At 38.9% G+C, this 16,437-nt stretch overlaps 1 protein-coding gene across 16 annotated transcripts in view; it reads left to right on the top strand.

Moving 5' to 3' along the window:
* The window catches only part of LOC127503951 (serine/threonine-protein kinase pim-2-like), a 29,842-nt gene extending 15,481 nt beyond the window's left edge, over positions 1-14,361 (top strand). Inside the window, exons 1-9 of one of the 16 annotated variants that reach the window (XM_051878220.1) lie at positions 4,304-5,084; positions 5,464-5,556; positions 11,216-11,500; positions 11,769-11,978; positions 12,176-12,270; positions 12,419-12,469; positions 12,714-13,092; positions 13,190-13,369; positions 14,018-14,361. In XM_051878220.1, coding sequence (XP_051734180.1) covers positions 5,021-5,084; positions 5,464-5,556; positions 11,216-11,500; positions 11,769-11,978; positions 12,176-12,270; positions 12,419-12,469; positions 12,714-13,092; positions 13,190-13,369; positions 14,018-14,184 — 1,524 coding nt within the window. In that variant the 5' untranslated portion in view covers positions 4,304-5,020 and the 3' untranslated portion in view covers positions 14,185-14,361. Of the gene's footprint in view, positions 1-47; positions 333-600; positions 811-1,007; positions 1,103-1,250; positions 1,302-1,545; positions 1,925-2,021; positions 2,202-2,457; positions 2,598-2,849; positions 3,251-4,302; positions 5,557-5,632; positions 5,918-7,606; positions 7,787-8,042; positions 8,183-8,434; positions 8,837-11,215; positions 11,501-11,768; positions 11,979-12,175; positions 12,271-12,418; positions 12,470-12,713; positions 13,093-13,189; positions 13,370-13,625; positions 13,767-14,017 lie in introns of those variants that run through there. The other 15 variants (XM_051878216.1, XM_051878212.1, XM_051878218.1 and 12 more) reach the window with 15 other exon arrangements.
* The last annotated feature ends 2,076 nt before the right edge of the window (positions 14,362-16,437 follow it).

Raw genomic sequence — 16,437 nt, 5'->3', positions numbered from 1 at the left:
TGGCTCAGTTTCTGTTTCTATATTCAATGGCTGAACTGTTTCCACAGATTCCCTCTCTGAGGACAATGTTGTGAGGCGGTTCAGCAGAGAGTCCATCAGCCTTAGCAGCAGAGGCTCGTACAGCGTCGAATGGAGGTGGAGTGGTGATATTTCGGACAGCCCAAGCGAACAGGAGAGTTGCAGCAGCATCTGTTTGTCCAGGTCCGACAGCCTCGAAGGGTGGACGTGCCCTCCGCTGCCAGGTCAAGTTCCTCTTGAGCCACCAGAGACTTCACATGGCCGAACTGCTCCGGGAGCCAGGGAATCTTCTCCTGTGACCAAGAGCTCAACAGGTGAGGCTGAAATAAGGCTGGGCCTTATTTTTTTTTTTAGAAATAGTTTAATTGGACGTTTGTCTAACATTTTCAGAACATTTAGAGAACATTCAAAAGTAACTTTCCCATAATGCAAAATTATAAAATAGAATGTTCCTTTAAAAAAGAAAAAACATTTTTGAAACATTGAAAAAACTGAACGTTTTGAACATTCAGGGAATATTTAGAAATAACGCTGAAGTCATTTTCTAATCGTTGTGTTTTCAATTGTTTTTCTTCATTTCAGAAAAACCTACAGAATGCAGGAAGAGGAAAGGATTTGGTTCTTTCTGGAAGAGGCTATGGAAGGCTCTGAAGCTTCCTTTCTGCTGCTGTTTCCACTGCAGTTCTGTGGATGTTGTGGAGCCTTTTGTCCCTCCATCAGATCTGGAGTCTGAGATTGATCCTGAGCCGTCATCACCTGCACCAGATCACTCCGGCGTCAAGCCATATAATGGTAAATCACCAGTCATTATTTCTCCAACATTATTTTAAACAGTATTGTCATCTTGTTTTCCACTAAAAATATCTTAAGGCTCATTTTCACAGAGTATTAATATTATTTTCTCGACACAACCAGCACTGATATTCTTTTAAATAAAACAATGGATCTAACAAGCTCATATTTCTCCTATTTTTCTGTTCATTTTTCAGAGTCCTTTGAGTCTCTCTACTACGTGGGAAAGATGATCGGATCCGGAACATTTGGCAGTGTGTTCGAGGGAACACGCAAATTTGATGGCAAAAAGGTAAATCTTACTGAATTGTACAAACATTTTGCTCTAGCATGCATCAAAACATATTTAAAAAACAATTATAGATGATTTAATACTTAGTGCAAGAATTGAATACTGTTACTGTTATCGAAAGTTTTTACTTTATTCTTTTTTTTTGCAGGTTGCCATCAAACGGATGCGCAAGTTTGACAACTTTCTTTATCTTGATATCGTAAGTTGGCCAAAACCTGAATATGTATTTAGTTGTTTAAGTGCAGATTACTGTAGTTAATACACGCGTAGGAAGCATTAGGTGCAAATGTGATTGACAAATAAGCCTAGAGGCACCAAATAACTTTGAGCTGAAAAGGCTCTTTTGAACGTATCTAAAAAGATCAAAGTAAAGTACATGTAAAAATGATATGTTTTCTTCAGATTTTTACCCAGCTGACCTTCTGTCTACTACTTTTCTCTAGCCTGGGCATCCTGAACCTCTCATTACAGAAGTGGCGCTGCTGCTAATGATGAGGCGAGAACCCATAAGCCCCTACGTCATTCAACTCTACGAGTGGTTCGAACACCCTCGAAAATTCACTCTGGTTATGGAGTACCCCGAACCCTGCGAGAGCTTGCTGGACTTCATCGATCGCAATCCTCAGCTGGATGAAACAATAGCTCGGGTCTTCATGCGTCAGGCTGTGCTGGCAGCACAACACTGCATCGAGCATGATGTTTTCCACAATGACATTCATGCGGACAATTTCCTGTTGAAGCACACGTTAGAGATCAAGCTGATAGACTTTGGCTGCGGTCAGCTATTTAGTAGCGATGGCTACGAGAGCGACGTATACGTTGGTGAGCATTTTGGGAGTGTGGAAACCTGAATGTAGTGACTTACTAATGATTTGATGCTTTAAAAAATCTCAACAATATGCAAATGTCTTGCTTACAGGAATACAGGATCACTGCCCACCTGAAGTCTTCACAGATCCTCGATTCCACGCCGTCCCAGCAAATGTCTGGGCTCTAGGAGTGATGTTGTATAAGATGCTGAACGCTTGTCCTCCTTTTCGCAACAGAAGGGAAATCACACAAGCCAAAGTTACATTTCAGAGCTCCAACTTATCCAAAGGTGAGTGAATAATATTGATAACATTGATAAACACACACACATAAAGCAAACACTCTGTACAGAAACAGTTAAAGGTGAAGTATGGAAGACTTTTATATATAGCTCAACGTATAGTGAAGAAACTACATACTTCACTTTTAAAAGAAAGATTAGGAACATTCTACATTATATTAATCATGTTTTAGATGCTGTTTTCATACATGCCATGTCACATGGTCATGACTAACCAGCTCTCTCCTTATTAAAATTTGTACAGAATGCAGTGATCTGATTAGCCAGTGCCTCGCCCGGGATCCAACTAAACGGCCGACGTTAGAGCAGATGTTACAACATAAATGGATTAGGAATGATCTAGATTGAAGAAGTTCAGGAGATTCACTCGATCAGGGATTTCAGGTGTGAGGAAGTGTAACAGACAGAGTAGGATTATCATCATTTGTCTTCAATTCTGGATTATTTGTAGTGAGATTTTCAAATTTGTGTTCATTGTAATGTTCTTGTTATAGTCAAGTCCAGTCACCTTCATTATAATTGAATATATTTCAAATAACAGAATCAGTGATGCAAACAGAATTTAATTCTGTTGTAAATCAGCTCTAAAATATCATTCATGAGTTGACTTGTTCATATAATCTTTGTATTGGATAGGAAACAACTTGAGCTCGAGACTTGACCCGAAGCCTGAAGTCCAACTCCAACCTGACTGGGAACTCAGAGCCTGTCCACGTCTGAACAAGAACACGAGAGACTGCAAGACTGGGAAGAAGTCATCATGTCATCACAGCCACATTTGCTTCGTTTTAAAAATTATTTAACTTTGTTGTTTTTTTTTAAAGTCAAGACAAGTCATCTTTATTTATATAGCGCCTTATATATGACCAATCTGTATATATGACCCCTTTGAATAAATGCTTTCAGTGAATACAAAAGAAGAAATGCTGTTAAACAGTCTTGGCCTATGAGAAGTGAAAAGGCAATGACCTATTTTTGTGCTTCCCCCCAAAAAACTGTAAATATGTAAATAAAAATCTACATGGTTGCAAACTTCAGTGCATTGTAGAGTCTGTCTAAAACATAACCCTACAATAAATGAGACTAGAGCCTGTGGACAATAAAAATAATTTTGTGCATGACACCCCCATTGATTATTTAGGTTAAAGAAGATATTGATGTACTATTAGAAAGATTTAGGTCAATCTTGAAGCTTATAGAAATAGTTAAATAAAACAAATAAAAGGTTTTGTCATGAAACTCTCGATAGTGCGGGCTGATAGGTCCTTAACTCAATCTGTTTGTAATCACATCAATGGTCTTGTTCGCGATGCGCAGACTGATCTGCGTAAAAAAAAATCAAAGTACCGCGAGAGTGATTCATAAGCATAAGGAGTCGTATGCTCTCCAAACACTCTCGCGGTACTTTGATGTCATACACCGATGAATCTGCGCAGAGCCGATGTATCTCGAACAAGCCTATTCTCTTTAGGCCACATCGGATTTTCTAGACTATTTTAAGTCTTAAAGTGAGCAGGATATATTAAAATGTAGCACAAGGATTCGGCAGGCATGTATTCATGATACAAAGTGGGGCAGCCGGTCTCGGAGCCCTCCCTAGCTCTACAGCGCCCCACAAATTTCCAATGTAAATCTGTGGTGAGAAATGGAACTGCAGCGCGCTCTCAGAGAGGCACTGGGACAGATTTCTGGTTGCCCCGCTTATTTTTAAAGTTAGGTAAACACAACTCCAGACAAGACGTTATCAGTCTGCTTCAGATATGTGTCTGCATCAGGTCAGTAACTGGTTGGCATGTCTGTTCTTCCTATGTGGAGTAGCGTATCAAATTAATGAGAGTATAAACCCTTCAATTTAAACGTGCTCATGTGAATAGCTTTTATATACAGTAGTTCTGTTGTGTTTGTTTTATGTTTGTTTGAGAATATACATTACTTTTTTCCTCACTGGAATTCCTGCATAACTTGCAATATTATAAAACATTATTCTGAAGCAATAAATACTACATTAAGCAATTCTAAGATGACATTCTATGCGTTTCTCGTTTTTTATTTATTTATTTTTATTATTATTAAACTTTGAAAACTACAGAATTCAACAGCAACGCAATTCCGTTTACTAGAGTGTCAATCATCATTAGAGCGCCACCCTCAGGATAATTACCGCAAGGACATGAGAATTCTGTCAAAAGTGTGTCTGATGTGTTCAGCGATTATAAATCTTACAAAAATGGTAACTAGCGCTAAGACCCTGAATCTGCCCTAAACGTCTGGCCAGGAGCCGCTACTGCTCATATGTATTAAAGAAAACGTCAAAATGAAGTTTGTAACTATTCAATAATGTGTTCAGATTTCTCTGCTCATGCACGCGACTTCAGGTGTGCATGCGTGCGAATGCGTGAATCGAATTTTAGTCGCTATAGCGACGCGTGTTATGAATCCTGACTGCACATGTTTACACTTGAACCGATCGCTATATGTTGATTGAGAGACGAGGCGAATTCAGAGACTTTGGCAGAATATTTTCTGTGCTGATCTTGCGATTTTGAAGCTGTTCGGAGGATTTCAGAGAGGAGACTTTTATTCTAGAAGGAGATCGGAGGATATATCCTTTACATAAAGCTTTATTTTTTGAAGGAGTTCATATTATTTCAAGGACAGTTTTATTTTATTGTTCATTTCTTATTATAGAAGGAGTTTGGAGTTTTATTTAATTTTTTATTGTTTTTATTTTTATTTATTTTATTTATTTATTTATTTTGGAGGGGAGTTTCTTAGGAGAATTGTATTTTATTCTGTTTTTGTATTGTATGTTGTATTGTTTTATTTCAGTTTACAGGAGGATATCGATGGCTCACATGAGTGAAAGAGGAGGTGAGTGCTTTAGGTTTTCATTTGTTTATGGTATGTTATGGTATGATGTTGTACAATGATTGACTAAATTAATATGAAGAAACTTGTGTCAGGTAACCCATTTGATCCCCCAATTTTCCCAGCTAAATGATCACATGTATTTGATTCCTATTCCTTGCATATGAAATAAACTTTTCAATTTGAGTAACTATAGTAACAATTTGTAATTGACCACTGACATTGATTATTGATTATTATTAAAACATTTGGTTTGGAGACCCGGTTCTGATGACCGTGATCAGGATCCGCTGCCAGACTCGACCCAGACACAGAGAGGGCCAGGAGCTTCCTGGATATTTAACACCTCTGTCTTCTGATTTGGCTGTTTCTGTGTCCTCAGGTCAGGATCACCGGAGGAGGGAGTGGCAGAGCGGCAGCCAGCAGAGGCCAGATGATGGACGTCCGTCCACTTCATCTAAACTCTCTCGCAGAGGTCAGAATTGGCTTTTAATAAAGAAATTATGGCTCAGTTTCTGTTTCTATATTCAATGGCTGAACTGTTTCCACAGATTCCCTCTCTGAGGACAATGTTGTGAGGCGGTTCAGCAGAGAGTCCATCAGCCTTAGCAGCAGAGGCTCGTACAGCGTCGAATGGAGGTGGAGTGGTGATATTTCGGACAGCCCAAGCGAACAGGAGAGTTGCAGCAGCATCTGTTTGTCCAGGTCCGACAGCCTCGAAGGGTGGACGTGCCCTCCGCTGCCAGGTCAAGTTCCTCTTGAGCCACCAGAGACTTCACATGGCCGAACTGCTCCGGGAGCCAGGGAATCTTCTCCTGTGACCAAGAGCTCAACAGGTGAGGCTGAAATAAGGCTGGGCCTTATTTTTTTTTTTAGAAATAGTTTAATTGGACGTTTGTCTAACATTTTCAGAACATTTAGAGAACATTCAAAAGTAACTTTCCCATAATGCAAAATTATAAAATAGAATGTTCCTTTAAAAAAGAAAAAACATTTTTGAAACATTGAAAAAACTGAACGTTTTGAACATTCAGGGAATATTTAGAAATAACGCTGAAGTCATTTTCTAATCGTTGTGTTTTCAATTGTTTTTCTTCATTTCAGAAAAACCTACAGAATGCAGGAAGAGGAAAGGATTTGGTTCTTTCTGGAAGAGGCTATGGAAGGCTCTGAAGCTTCCTTTCTGCTGCTGTTTCCACTGCAGTTCTGTGGATGTTGTGGAGCCTTTTGTCCCTCCATCAGATCTGGAGTCTGAGATTGATCCTGAGCCGTCATCACCTGCACCAGATCACTCCGGCGTCAAGCCATATAATGGTAAATCACCAGTCATTATTTCTCCAACATTATTTTAAACAGTATTGTCATCTTGTTTTCCACTAAAAATATCTTAAGGCTCATTTTCACAGAGTATTAATATTATTTTCTCGACACAACCAGCACTGATATTCTTTTAAATAAAACAATGGATCTAACAAGCTCATATTTCTCCTATTTTTCTGTTCATTTTTCAGAGTCCTTTGAGTCTCTCTACTACGTGGGAAAGATGATCGGATCCGGAACATTTGGCAGTGTGTTCGAGGGAACACGCAAATTTGATGGCAAAAAGGTAAATCTTACTGAATTGTACAAACATTTTGCTCTAGCATGCATCAAAACATATTTAAAAAACAATTATAGATGATTTAATACTTAGTGCAAGAATTGAATACTGTTACTGTTATCGAAAGTTTTTACTTTATTCTTTTTTTTTGCAGGTTGCCATCAAACGGATGCGCAAGTTTGACAACTTTCTTTATCTTGATATCGTAAGTTGGCCAAAACCTGAATATGTATTTAGTTGTTTAAGTGCAGATTACTGTAGTTAATACACGCGTAGGAAGCATTAGGTGCAAATGTGATTGACAAATAAGCCTAGAGGCACCAAATAACTTTGAGCTGAAAAGGCTCTTTTGAACGTATCTAAAAAGATCAAAGTAAAGTACATGTAAAAATGATATGTTTTCTTCAGATTTTTACCCAGCTGACCTTCTGTCTACTACTTTTCTCTAGCCTGGGCATCCTGAACCTCTCATTACAGAAGTGGCGCTGCTGCTAATGATGAGGCGAGAACCCATAAGCCCCTACGTCATTCAACTCTACGAGTGGTTCGAACACCCTCGAAAATTCACTCTGGTTATGGAGTACCCCGAACCCTGCGAGAGCTTGCTGGACTTCATCGATCGCAATCCTCAGCTGGATGAAACAATAGCTCGGGTCTTCATGCGTCAGGCTGTGCTGGCAGCACAACACTGCATCGAGCATGATGTTTTCCACAATGACATTCATGCGGACAATTTCCTGTTGAAGCACACGTTAGAGATCAAGCTGATAGACTTTGGCTGCGGTCAGCTATTTAGTAGCGATGGCTACGAGAGCGACGTATACGTTGGTGAGCATTTTGGGAGTGTGGAAACCTGAATGTAGTGACTTACTAATGATTTGATGCTTTAAAAAATCTCAACAATATGCAAATGTCTTGCTTACAGGAATACAGGATCACTGCCCACCTGAAGTCTTCACAGATCCTCGATTCCACGCCGTCCCAGCAAATGTCTGGGCTCTAGGAGTGATGTTGTATAAGATGCTGAACGCTTGTCCTCCTTTTCGCAACAGAAGGGAAATCACACAAGCCAAAGTTACATTTCAGAGCTCCAACTTATCCAAAGGTGAGTGAATAATATTGATAACATTGATAAACACACACACATAAAGCAAACACTCTGTACAGAAACAGTTAAAGGTGAAGTATGGAAGACTTTTATATATAGCTCAACGTATAGTGAAGAAACTACATACTTCACTTTTAAAAGAAAGATTAGGAACATTCTACATTATATTAATCATGTTTTAGATGCTGTTTTCATACATGCCATGTCACATGGTCATGACTAACCAGCTCTCTCCTTATTAAAATTTGTACAGAATGCAGTGATCTGATTAGCCAGCGCCTCGCCCGGGATCCAACTAAACGGCCGACGTTAGAGCAGATGTTACAACATAAATGGATTAGGAATGATCTAGATTGAAGAAGTTCAGGAGATTCACTCGATCAGGGATTTCAGGTGTGAGGAAGTGTAACAGACAGAGTAGGATTATCATCATTTGTCTTCAATTCTGGATTATTTGTAGTGAGATTTTCAAATTTGTGTTCATTGTAATGTTCTTGTTATAGTCAAGTCCAGTCACCTTCATTATAATTGAATATATTTCAAATAACAGAATCAGTGATGCAAACAGAATTTAATTCTGTTGTAAATCAGCTCTAAAATATCATTCATGAGTTGACTTGTTCATATAATCTTTGTATTGGATAGGAAACAACTTGAGCTCGAGACTTGACCCGAAGCCTGAAGTCCAACTCCAACCTGACTGGGAACTCAGAGCCTGTCCACGTCTGAACAAGAACACGAGAGACTGCAAGACTGGGAAGAAGTCATCATGTCATCACAGCCACATTTGCTTCATTTTAAAAATCATTTAACTTTGTTGTTTTTTTTTTAAATTCAAGACAAGTCATCTTTATTTATATAGCGCCTTATATATGACCAATCTGTATATATGACCCCTTTGAATAAATGCTTTCAGTGAATACAAAAGAAGAAATGCCTTTAAACAGTCTTGGCCTATGCGAAGTGAAAAGGCAATGACCTATTTTTGTGCTTCCCCCCAAAAAACTGTAAATATGTAAATAAAAATCTACATGGTTGCAAACTTCAGTGCATTGTAGAGTCTGTCTAAAACATAACCCTACAATAAATGAGACTAGAGCCTGTGGACAATAAAAATAATTTTGTGCATGACACCCCCATTGATTATTTAGGTTAAAGAAGATATTGATGTACTATTAGAAAGATTTAGGTCAATCTTGAAGCTTATGGGAATAGTTAAATAAAACAAATAAAAGGTTTTGTCATGAAACTCTCGATGGTGCGGGCTGATAGGTCCTTAACTCAATCTGTTTGTAATCACATCAATGGTCTTGTTCGCGCTGCGCAGACTGATCTGCGTAAAAAAAAATCAAAGTACCGCGAGAGTGATTCATAAGCATAAGGAGTCGTATGCTCTCCAAACACTCTCGCGGTACTTTGATGTCATACGCCGATGAATCTGCGCAGCGCCGATGTATCTCGAACAAGCCTATTCTCTTTAGGCCACATCGGATTTTCTAGATTATTTTAAGTCTTAAAGTGAGCAGGATATATTAAAATGTAGTACAAATACAAATATACAAAGTGATACAAAGTGGGGCAGCCGGTCTCGGAGCCCTCCCTAGCTCTACAGCGCCCCACAAATTTCCAATGTAAATCTGTGGTGAGAAATGGAGCTGCAGCGCGCTCTCAGAGAGGCACTGGGACAGATTTCTGGTTGCCCCGCTTATTTTTAAAGTTAGGTAAACACAACTCCAGACAAGACGTTATCAGTCTGCTTCAGATATGTGTCTGCATCAGGTCAGTAACTAGTTGGCATGTCTGTTCTTCCTATGTGGAGTAGCGTATCAAATTAATGAGAGTATAAACCCTTCAATTTAAACGTGCTCATGTGAATAGCTTTTATATACAGTAGTTCTGTTGTGTTTGTTTTATGTTTGTTTGAGAATATACATTACTTTTTTCCTCACTGGAATTCCTGCATAACTTGCAATATTATAAAACATTATTCTGAAGCAATAAATACTACATTAAGCAATTCTAAGATGACATTCTATGCGTTTCTCGTTTTTTATTTATTTATTTTTATTATTATTAAACTTTGAAAACTACAGAATTCAACAGCAACGCAATTCCGTTTACTAGTGTCAATCATCATTAGAGCGCCACCCTCAGGATAATTACCGCAAGGACATGAGAATTCTGTCAAAAGTGTGTCTGATGTGTTCAGCGATTATAAATCTTACAAAAATGGTAACTAGCGCTAAGACCCTGAATCTGCCCTAAACGTCTGGCCAGGAGCCGCTACTGCTCATATGTATTAAAGAAAACGTCAAAATGAAGTTTGTAACTATTCAATAATGTGTTCAGATTTCTCTGCTCATGCACGCGACTTCAGGTGTGCATGCGTGCGAATGCGTGAATCGAATTTTAGTCGCTATAGCGACGCGTGTTATGAATCCTGACTGCACATGTTTACACTTGAACCGATCGCTATATGTTGATTGAGAGACGAGGCGAATTCAGAGACTTTGGCAGAATATTTTCTGTGCTGATCTTGCGATTTTGAAGCTGTTCGGAGGATTTCAGAGAGGAGACTTTTATTCTAGAAGGAGATCGGAGGATATATACCCTTTACATAAAGCTTTATTTTTTGAAGGAGTTCATATTATTTCAAGGACAGTTTTATTTTATTGTTCATTTCTTATTATAGAAGGAGTTTGGAGTTTTATTTAATTTTTTATTGTTTTTATTTTTATTTATTTATTTATTTATTTATTTATTTTGGAGGGGGGTTTCTTAGGAGAATTGTATTTTATTCTGTTTTTGTATTGTATGTTGTATTGTTTTATTTCAGTTTACAGGAGGATATCGATGGCTCACATGAGTGAAAGAGGAGGTGAGTGCTTTAGGTTTTCATTTGTTTATGGTATGTTATGGTATGATGTTGTACAATGATTGACTAAATTAATATGAAGAAACTTGTGTCAGGTAACCCATTTGATCCCCCAATTTTCCCAGCTAAATGATCACATGTATTTGATTCCTATTCCTTGCATATGAAATAAACTTTTCAATTTGAGTAACTATAGTAACAATTTGTAATTGACCACTGACATTGATTATTGATTATTATTAAAACATTTGGTTTGGAGACCCGGTTCTGATGACCGTGATCAGGATCCGCTGCCAGACTCGACCCAGACACAGAGAGGGCCAGGAGCTTCCTGGATATTTAACACCTCTGTCTTCTGATTTGGCTGTTTCTGTGTCCTCAGGTCAGGATCACCGGAGGAGGGAGTGGCAGAGCGGCAGCCAGCAGAGGCCAGATGATGGACGTCCGTCCACTTCATCTAAACTCTCTCGCAAAGGTCAGAATTGGCTTTTAATAAAGAAATTATGGCTCAGTTTCTGTTTCTATATTCAATGGCTGAACTGTTTCCACAGATTCCCTCTCTGAGGACAATGTAGTGAGGCGGTTCAGCAGAGAGTCCATCAGCCTTAGCAGCAGAGGCTCGTACAGCGTCGAATGGAGGTGGAGTGGTGATATTTCGGACAGCCCAAGCGAACAGGAGAGTTGCAGCAGCATCTGTTTGTCCAGGTCCGACAGCCTCGAAGGGTGGACGTGCCCTCCGCTGCCAGGTCAAGTTCCTCTTGAGCCACCAGAGACTTCACATGGCCGAACTGCTCCGGGAGCCAGGGAATCTTCTCCTGTGACCAAGAGCTCAACAGGTGAGGCTGAAATAAGGCTGGGGCTTATTTTTTTTTTTAGAAATAGTTTAATTGGACGTTTGTCTAACATTTTCAGAACATTTAGAGAACATTCAAAAGTAACTTTCCCGTAATGCAAAATTATAAAATAGAATGTTCCTTTAAAAAAGAAAAAACATTTTTGAAACATTGAAAAAACTGAACGTTTTGAACATTCAGGGAATATTTAGAAATAACGCTGATGTCATTTTCTAATCGTTGTGTTTTCAATTGTTTTTCTTCATTTCAGAAAAACCTACAGAATGCAGGAAGAGGAAAGGATTTGGTTCTTTCTGGAAGAGGCTATGGAAGGCTCTGAAGCTTCCTTTCTGCTGCTGTTTCCACTGCAGTTCTGTGGATGTTGTGGAGCCTTTTGTCCCTCCATCAGATCTGGAGTCTGAGATTGATCCTGAGCCGTCATCACCTGCACCAGATCACTCCAGCATCAAGCCATATAATGGTAAATCACCAGTCATTATTTCTCCAACATTATTTTAAACAGTATTGTCATCTTGTTTTCCACTAAAAATATCTTAAGGCTCATTTTCACAGAGTATTAATATTATTTTCTCGACACAACCAGCACTGATATTCTTTTAAATAAAACAATGGATCTAACAAGCTCATATTTCTCCTATTTTTCTGTTCATTTTTCAGAGTCCTTTGAGTCTCTCTACTACGTGGGAAAGATGATCGGATCCGGAACATTTGGCAGTGTGTTCGAGGGAACACGCAAATTTGATGGCAAAAAGGTAAATCTTACTGAATTGTACAAACATTTTGCTCTAGCATGCATCAAAACATATTTAAAAAACAATTATAGATGATTTAATACTTAGTGCAAGAATTGAATACTGTTACTGTTATCGAAAGTTTTTACTTTATTCTTTTTTTTTGCAGGTTGCCATCAAACGGATGCGCAAGTTTGACAACTTTCTTTATCTTGATATCGTAAGTTGGCCAAAACCTGAATATGTATTTAGTTGTTTAAGTGCAGATTACTGTAGTTAATACACGCGTAGGAAGCATTAGGTGTAAATGTGATTGACAAATAAGCCTAGAGGCACCAAATAACTTTGAGCTGAAAAGGCTCTTTTGAACGTATCTAAAAAGATCAAAGTAAAGTACATGTAAAAATATTATGTTTTCTTCAGATTTTTACCCAGCTGACCCTTTGTCTACTACTTTTCTCTAGCCTGGGCATCCTGAACCTCTCATTACAGAAGTGGCGCTGCTGCTAATGATGAGGCGAGAACCCATAAGCCCCTACGTCATTCAACTCTACGAGTGGTTCGAACACCCTCGAAAATTCACTCTGGTTATGGAGTACCCCGAACCCTGCGAGAGCTTGCTGGACTTCATCGATCGCAATCCTCAGCTGGATGAAACAATAGCTCGGGTCTTCATGCGTCAGGCTGTGCTGGCAGCACAACACTGCATCGAGCATGATGTTTTCCACAATGACATTCATGCGGACAATTTCCTGTTGAAGCACACGTTAGAGATCAAGCTGATAGACTTTGGCTGCGGTCAGCTATTTAGTAGCGATGGCTACGAGAGCGACGTATACGTTGGTGAGCATTTTGGGAGTGTGGAAACCTGAATGTAGTGACTTACTAATGATTTGATGCTTTAAAAAATCTCAACAATATGCAAATGTCTTGCTTACAGGAATACAGGATCACTGCCCACCTGAAGTCTTCACAGATCCTCGATTCCACGCCGTCCCAGCAAATGTCTGGGCTCTAGGAGTGATGTTGTATAAGATGCTGAACGCTTGTCCTCCTTTTCGCAACAGAAGGGAAATCACACAAGCCAAAGTTACATTTCAGAGCTCCAACTTATCCAAAGGTGAGTGAATAATATTGATAACATTGATAAACACACACACATAAAGCAAACACTCTGTACAGAAACAGTTAAAGGTGAAGTATGGAAGACTTTTATATATAGCTCAACGTATAGTGAAGAAACTACATACTTCACTTTTAAAAGAAAGATTAGGAACATTCTACATTATATTAATCATGTTTTAGATGCTGTTTTCATACATGCCATGTCACATGGTCATGACTAACCAGCTCTCTCCTTATTAAAATTTGTACAGAATGCAGTGATCTGATTAGCCAGTGCCTCGCCCGGGATCCAACTAAACGGCCGACGTTAGAGCAGATGTTACAACATAAATGGATTAGGAATGATCTAGATTGAAGAAGTTCAGGAGATTCACTCGATCAGGGATTTCAGGTGTGAGGAAGTGTAACAGACAGAGTAGGATTATCATCATTTGTCTTCAATTCTGGATTATTTGTAGTGAGATTTTCAAATTTGTGTTCATTGTAATGTTCTTGTTATAGTCAAGTCCAGTCACCTTCATTATAATTGAATATATTTCAAATAACAGAATCAGTGATGCAAACAGAATTTAATTCTGTTGTAAATCAGCTCTAAAATATCATTCATGAGTTGACTTGTTCATGTAATCTTTGTATTGGATAGGAAACAACTTGAGCTCGAGACTTGACCCGAAGCCTGAAGTCCAACTCCAACCTGACTGGGAACTCAGAGCCTGTCCACGTCTGAACAAGAACACGAGAGACTGCAAGACTGGGAAGAAGTCATCATGTCATCACAGCCACATTTGCTTCATTTTAAAAATCATTTAACTTTGTTGTTTTTTTTTTAAAGTCAAGACAAGTCATCTTTATTTATATAGCGCCTTATATATGACCAATCTGTATATATTACCCCTTTGAATAAATGCTTTCAGTGAATACAAAAGAAGAAATGCCTTTAAACAGTTTTGGCCTATGAGAAGTGAAAAGGCAATGACCTATTTTTGTGCTTCCTCCCAAAAAACTGTAAATATGTAAATAAAAATCTACATGGTTGCAAACTTCAGTGCATTGTAGAGTCTGTCTAAAACATAATCCTACAATAATAATAATAATTTGGTGCATGACACCCCTATTGATTATTTAGGTTAAAGAAGATATTCTTGTATTATTAGAAAGATTTAGGTCAATCTTGAAGCTTATAGGAATAGTTACCTAAAACAAATAAAAGGTTCTGTCATGAAACTCTTGATGGTGCAGGCTGATAGGTCCTTAACTCAATCTGCTTGTAATCATATAATTCTCTTTAGGGCAAAATATCCATCCAAACATTTACCTCTATATACACTGAATTAATAATAAATTATAAATGTGTTCAGCATTCTACAACAAATATTTTTCGGATTTTCTAGACCATTTTAAGTCGTAAATTGAGCAGGATATATTAAAATGTAGCAAGTGCTGCTCGCTGCGGATGTGTTCAGCGATTAGAATATAAATCTTACAAAAATGGTTATCATAAACTAGCGCTGAATCTGCTCTACCTAAATGTATGTCCAGGAGCCGCTACTGAAACAAACCAACAACTGGACAGTCTCCCTGCTGAAAAAACCAGCATATGCTGGTTAAGGTAGGTTTTGGAGCTGGTATGCTGGTTTGAGCTGGTTTGATGCTGGTCTATGCTGGTCCTATGCTGGTCTTATGCTGGTCCTATGCTGGTCCAGGACCAGCATGGACCAGCATAGGACCAGCTCAGGACCAGCATGAACCAGTTTAAGACCAGCATGGACCAGTATAGGACCAGCATAAACCAGCATACCAGCTCCAAAACCTACCTTAACCAGCATATGTTGGTTTTTTCAGCAGGGTACAAACACAGAAAACAACTGAAACATTATTTCAAAAACAGACTAGACATATGCACATTCAAACATCATTACTTCAAGTTCACTGTAGTCTACTAAAAAGACTGTACTTTTGGTGACATCTTGTGCTGGAACACCTCAAAAATAAATCGAAGGGGTTTCTGGTAAGCCAGGCTGATTATGTATATCACGTGCTATTGGAAATTTGATAATTCCCACTTCTTAAGTCGTGATTACGAGCTCATCACATAAGTTTCGAAATGGGGGGGCGTTCATGTGCAATTTTTACCTAGGAAACTCTTATGTACGATAGTTCAAAGAGCACGTGAAAGCAGCATAAAGGCTAGAAAAGTGATTAAAGCCGTTATATTGGAAATTGACGAAAGTCTGCCATCTTGTGGTGAAAAATGCTCTTACACAGCAGATCATGAAGTGGCACAGAGGCTGAAAGAGCGGTTTACTGTAATACAATTTACCCTTGTGCTGTGTTGAAGGCCTTTTAAATCTCTCATTATATCACAAAATAATGATGTCAATATTTTTGCCAACTTGATTTATTTTAATTAGCACAGGTTTTGTATTTCTTTTTCCAGGCACGCCGTTGGCACGGGGACAGGGGGGTCAGGACCCCCGCAGTTTTAAAAACACAGAAATTGACCTCCGCACATTTGATAAGGACTGCTTAATTCAGTATCAAACTAAAACAGTATAAAACAAAGCTACAAACTAGCTTAGGATATTTTCTTTCAAATGAGACCATTTTCACATTTCTGTGAGCTTTCGTTCGTAAATAATCAACTGTTTTGTCGCGGATGTGCAGAACAGGAAATGCGCTCTCTCAAACGGAGAAACACACGATCTCCAAACCATCGATCAAAGCGTGCTAACGTTTTCTGAGGACATGTCGATGGTATATAAATCATGCCCGAAAGTTAGCGTTCGTGGGGACATGTCAATCAAGCCAACCGTCCATTCAGAAACCGAGAAGTTTGACACAGGCTGATCTCTCACATTCAGTTCCGGTTGACGCGCGAGCTGGCTTGACTTAAGTATTTGTGAGTTTTCGTGAGGATTTATAGTTTAGGATTGTTTTGATTTCGATAATCACATCTAGCAACGGAAAAGCATCGATGGCATCGATAAAAGAGATATTTGAAAGCGAAACTAAAGTGATTATTGCCTCGGCCAGCGACGCAATGGGGAGGACGCACGACAGGAG

This window comes from Ctenopharyngodon idella, chromosome 21, assembly GCF_019924925.1.
Source record: "Ctenopharyngodon idella isolate HZGC_01 chromosome 21, HZGC01, whole genome shotgun sequence".
Taxonomy (NCBI): Eukaryota; Metazoa; Chordata; class Actinopteri; order Cypriniformes; family Xenocyprididae; genus Ctenopharyngodon; species Ctenopharyngodon idella.
The sequence above is the reverse complement of the archived record's forward strand: the minus strand, read 5'-3'. Positions and strand labels throughout refer to the sequence as shown.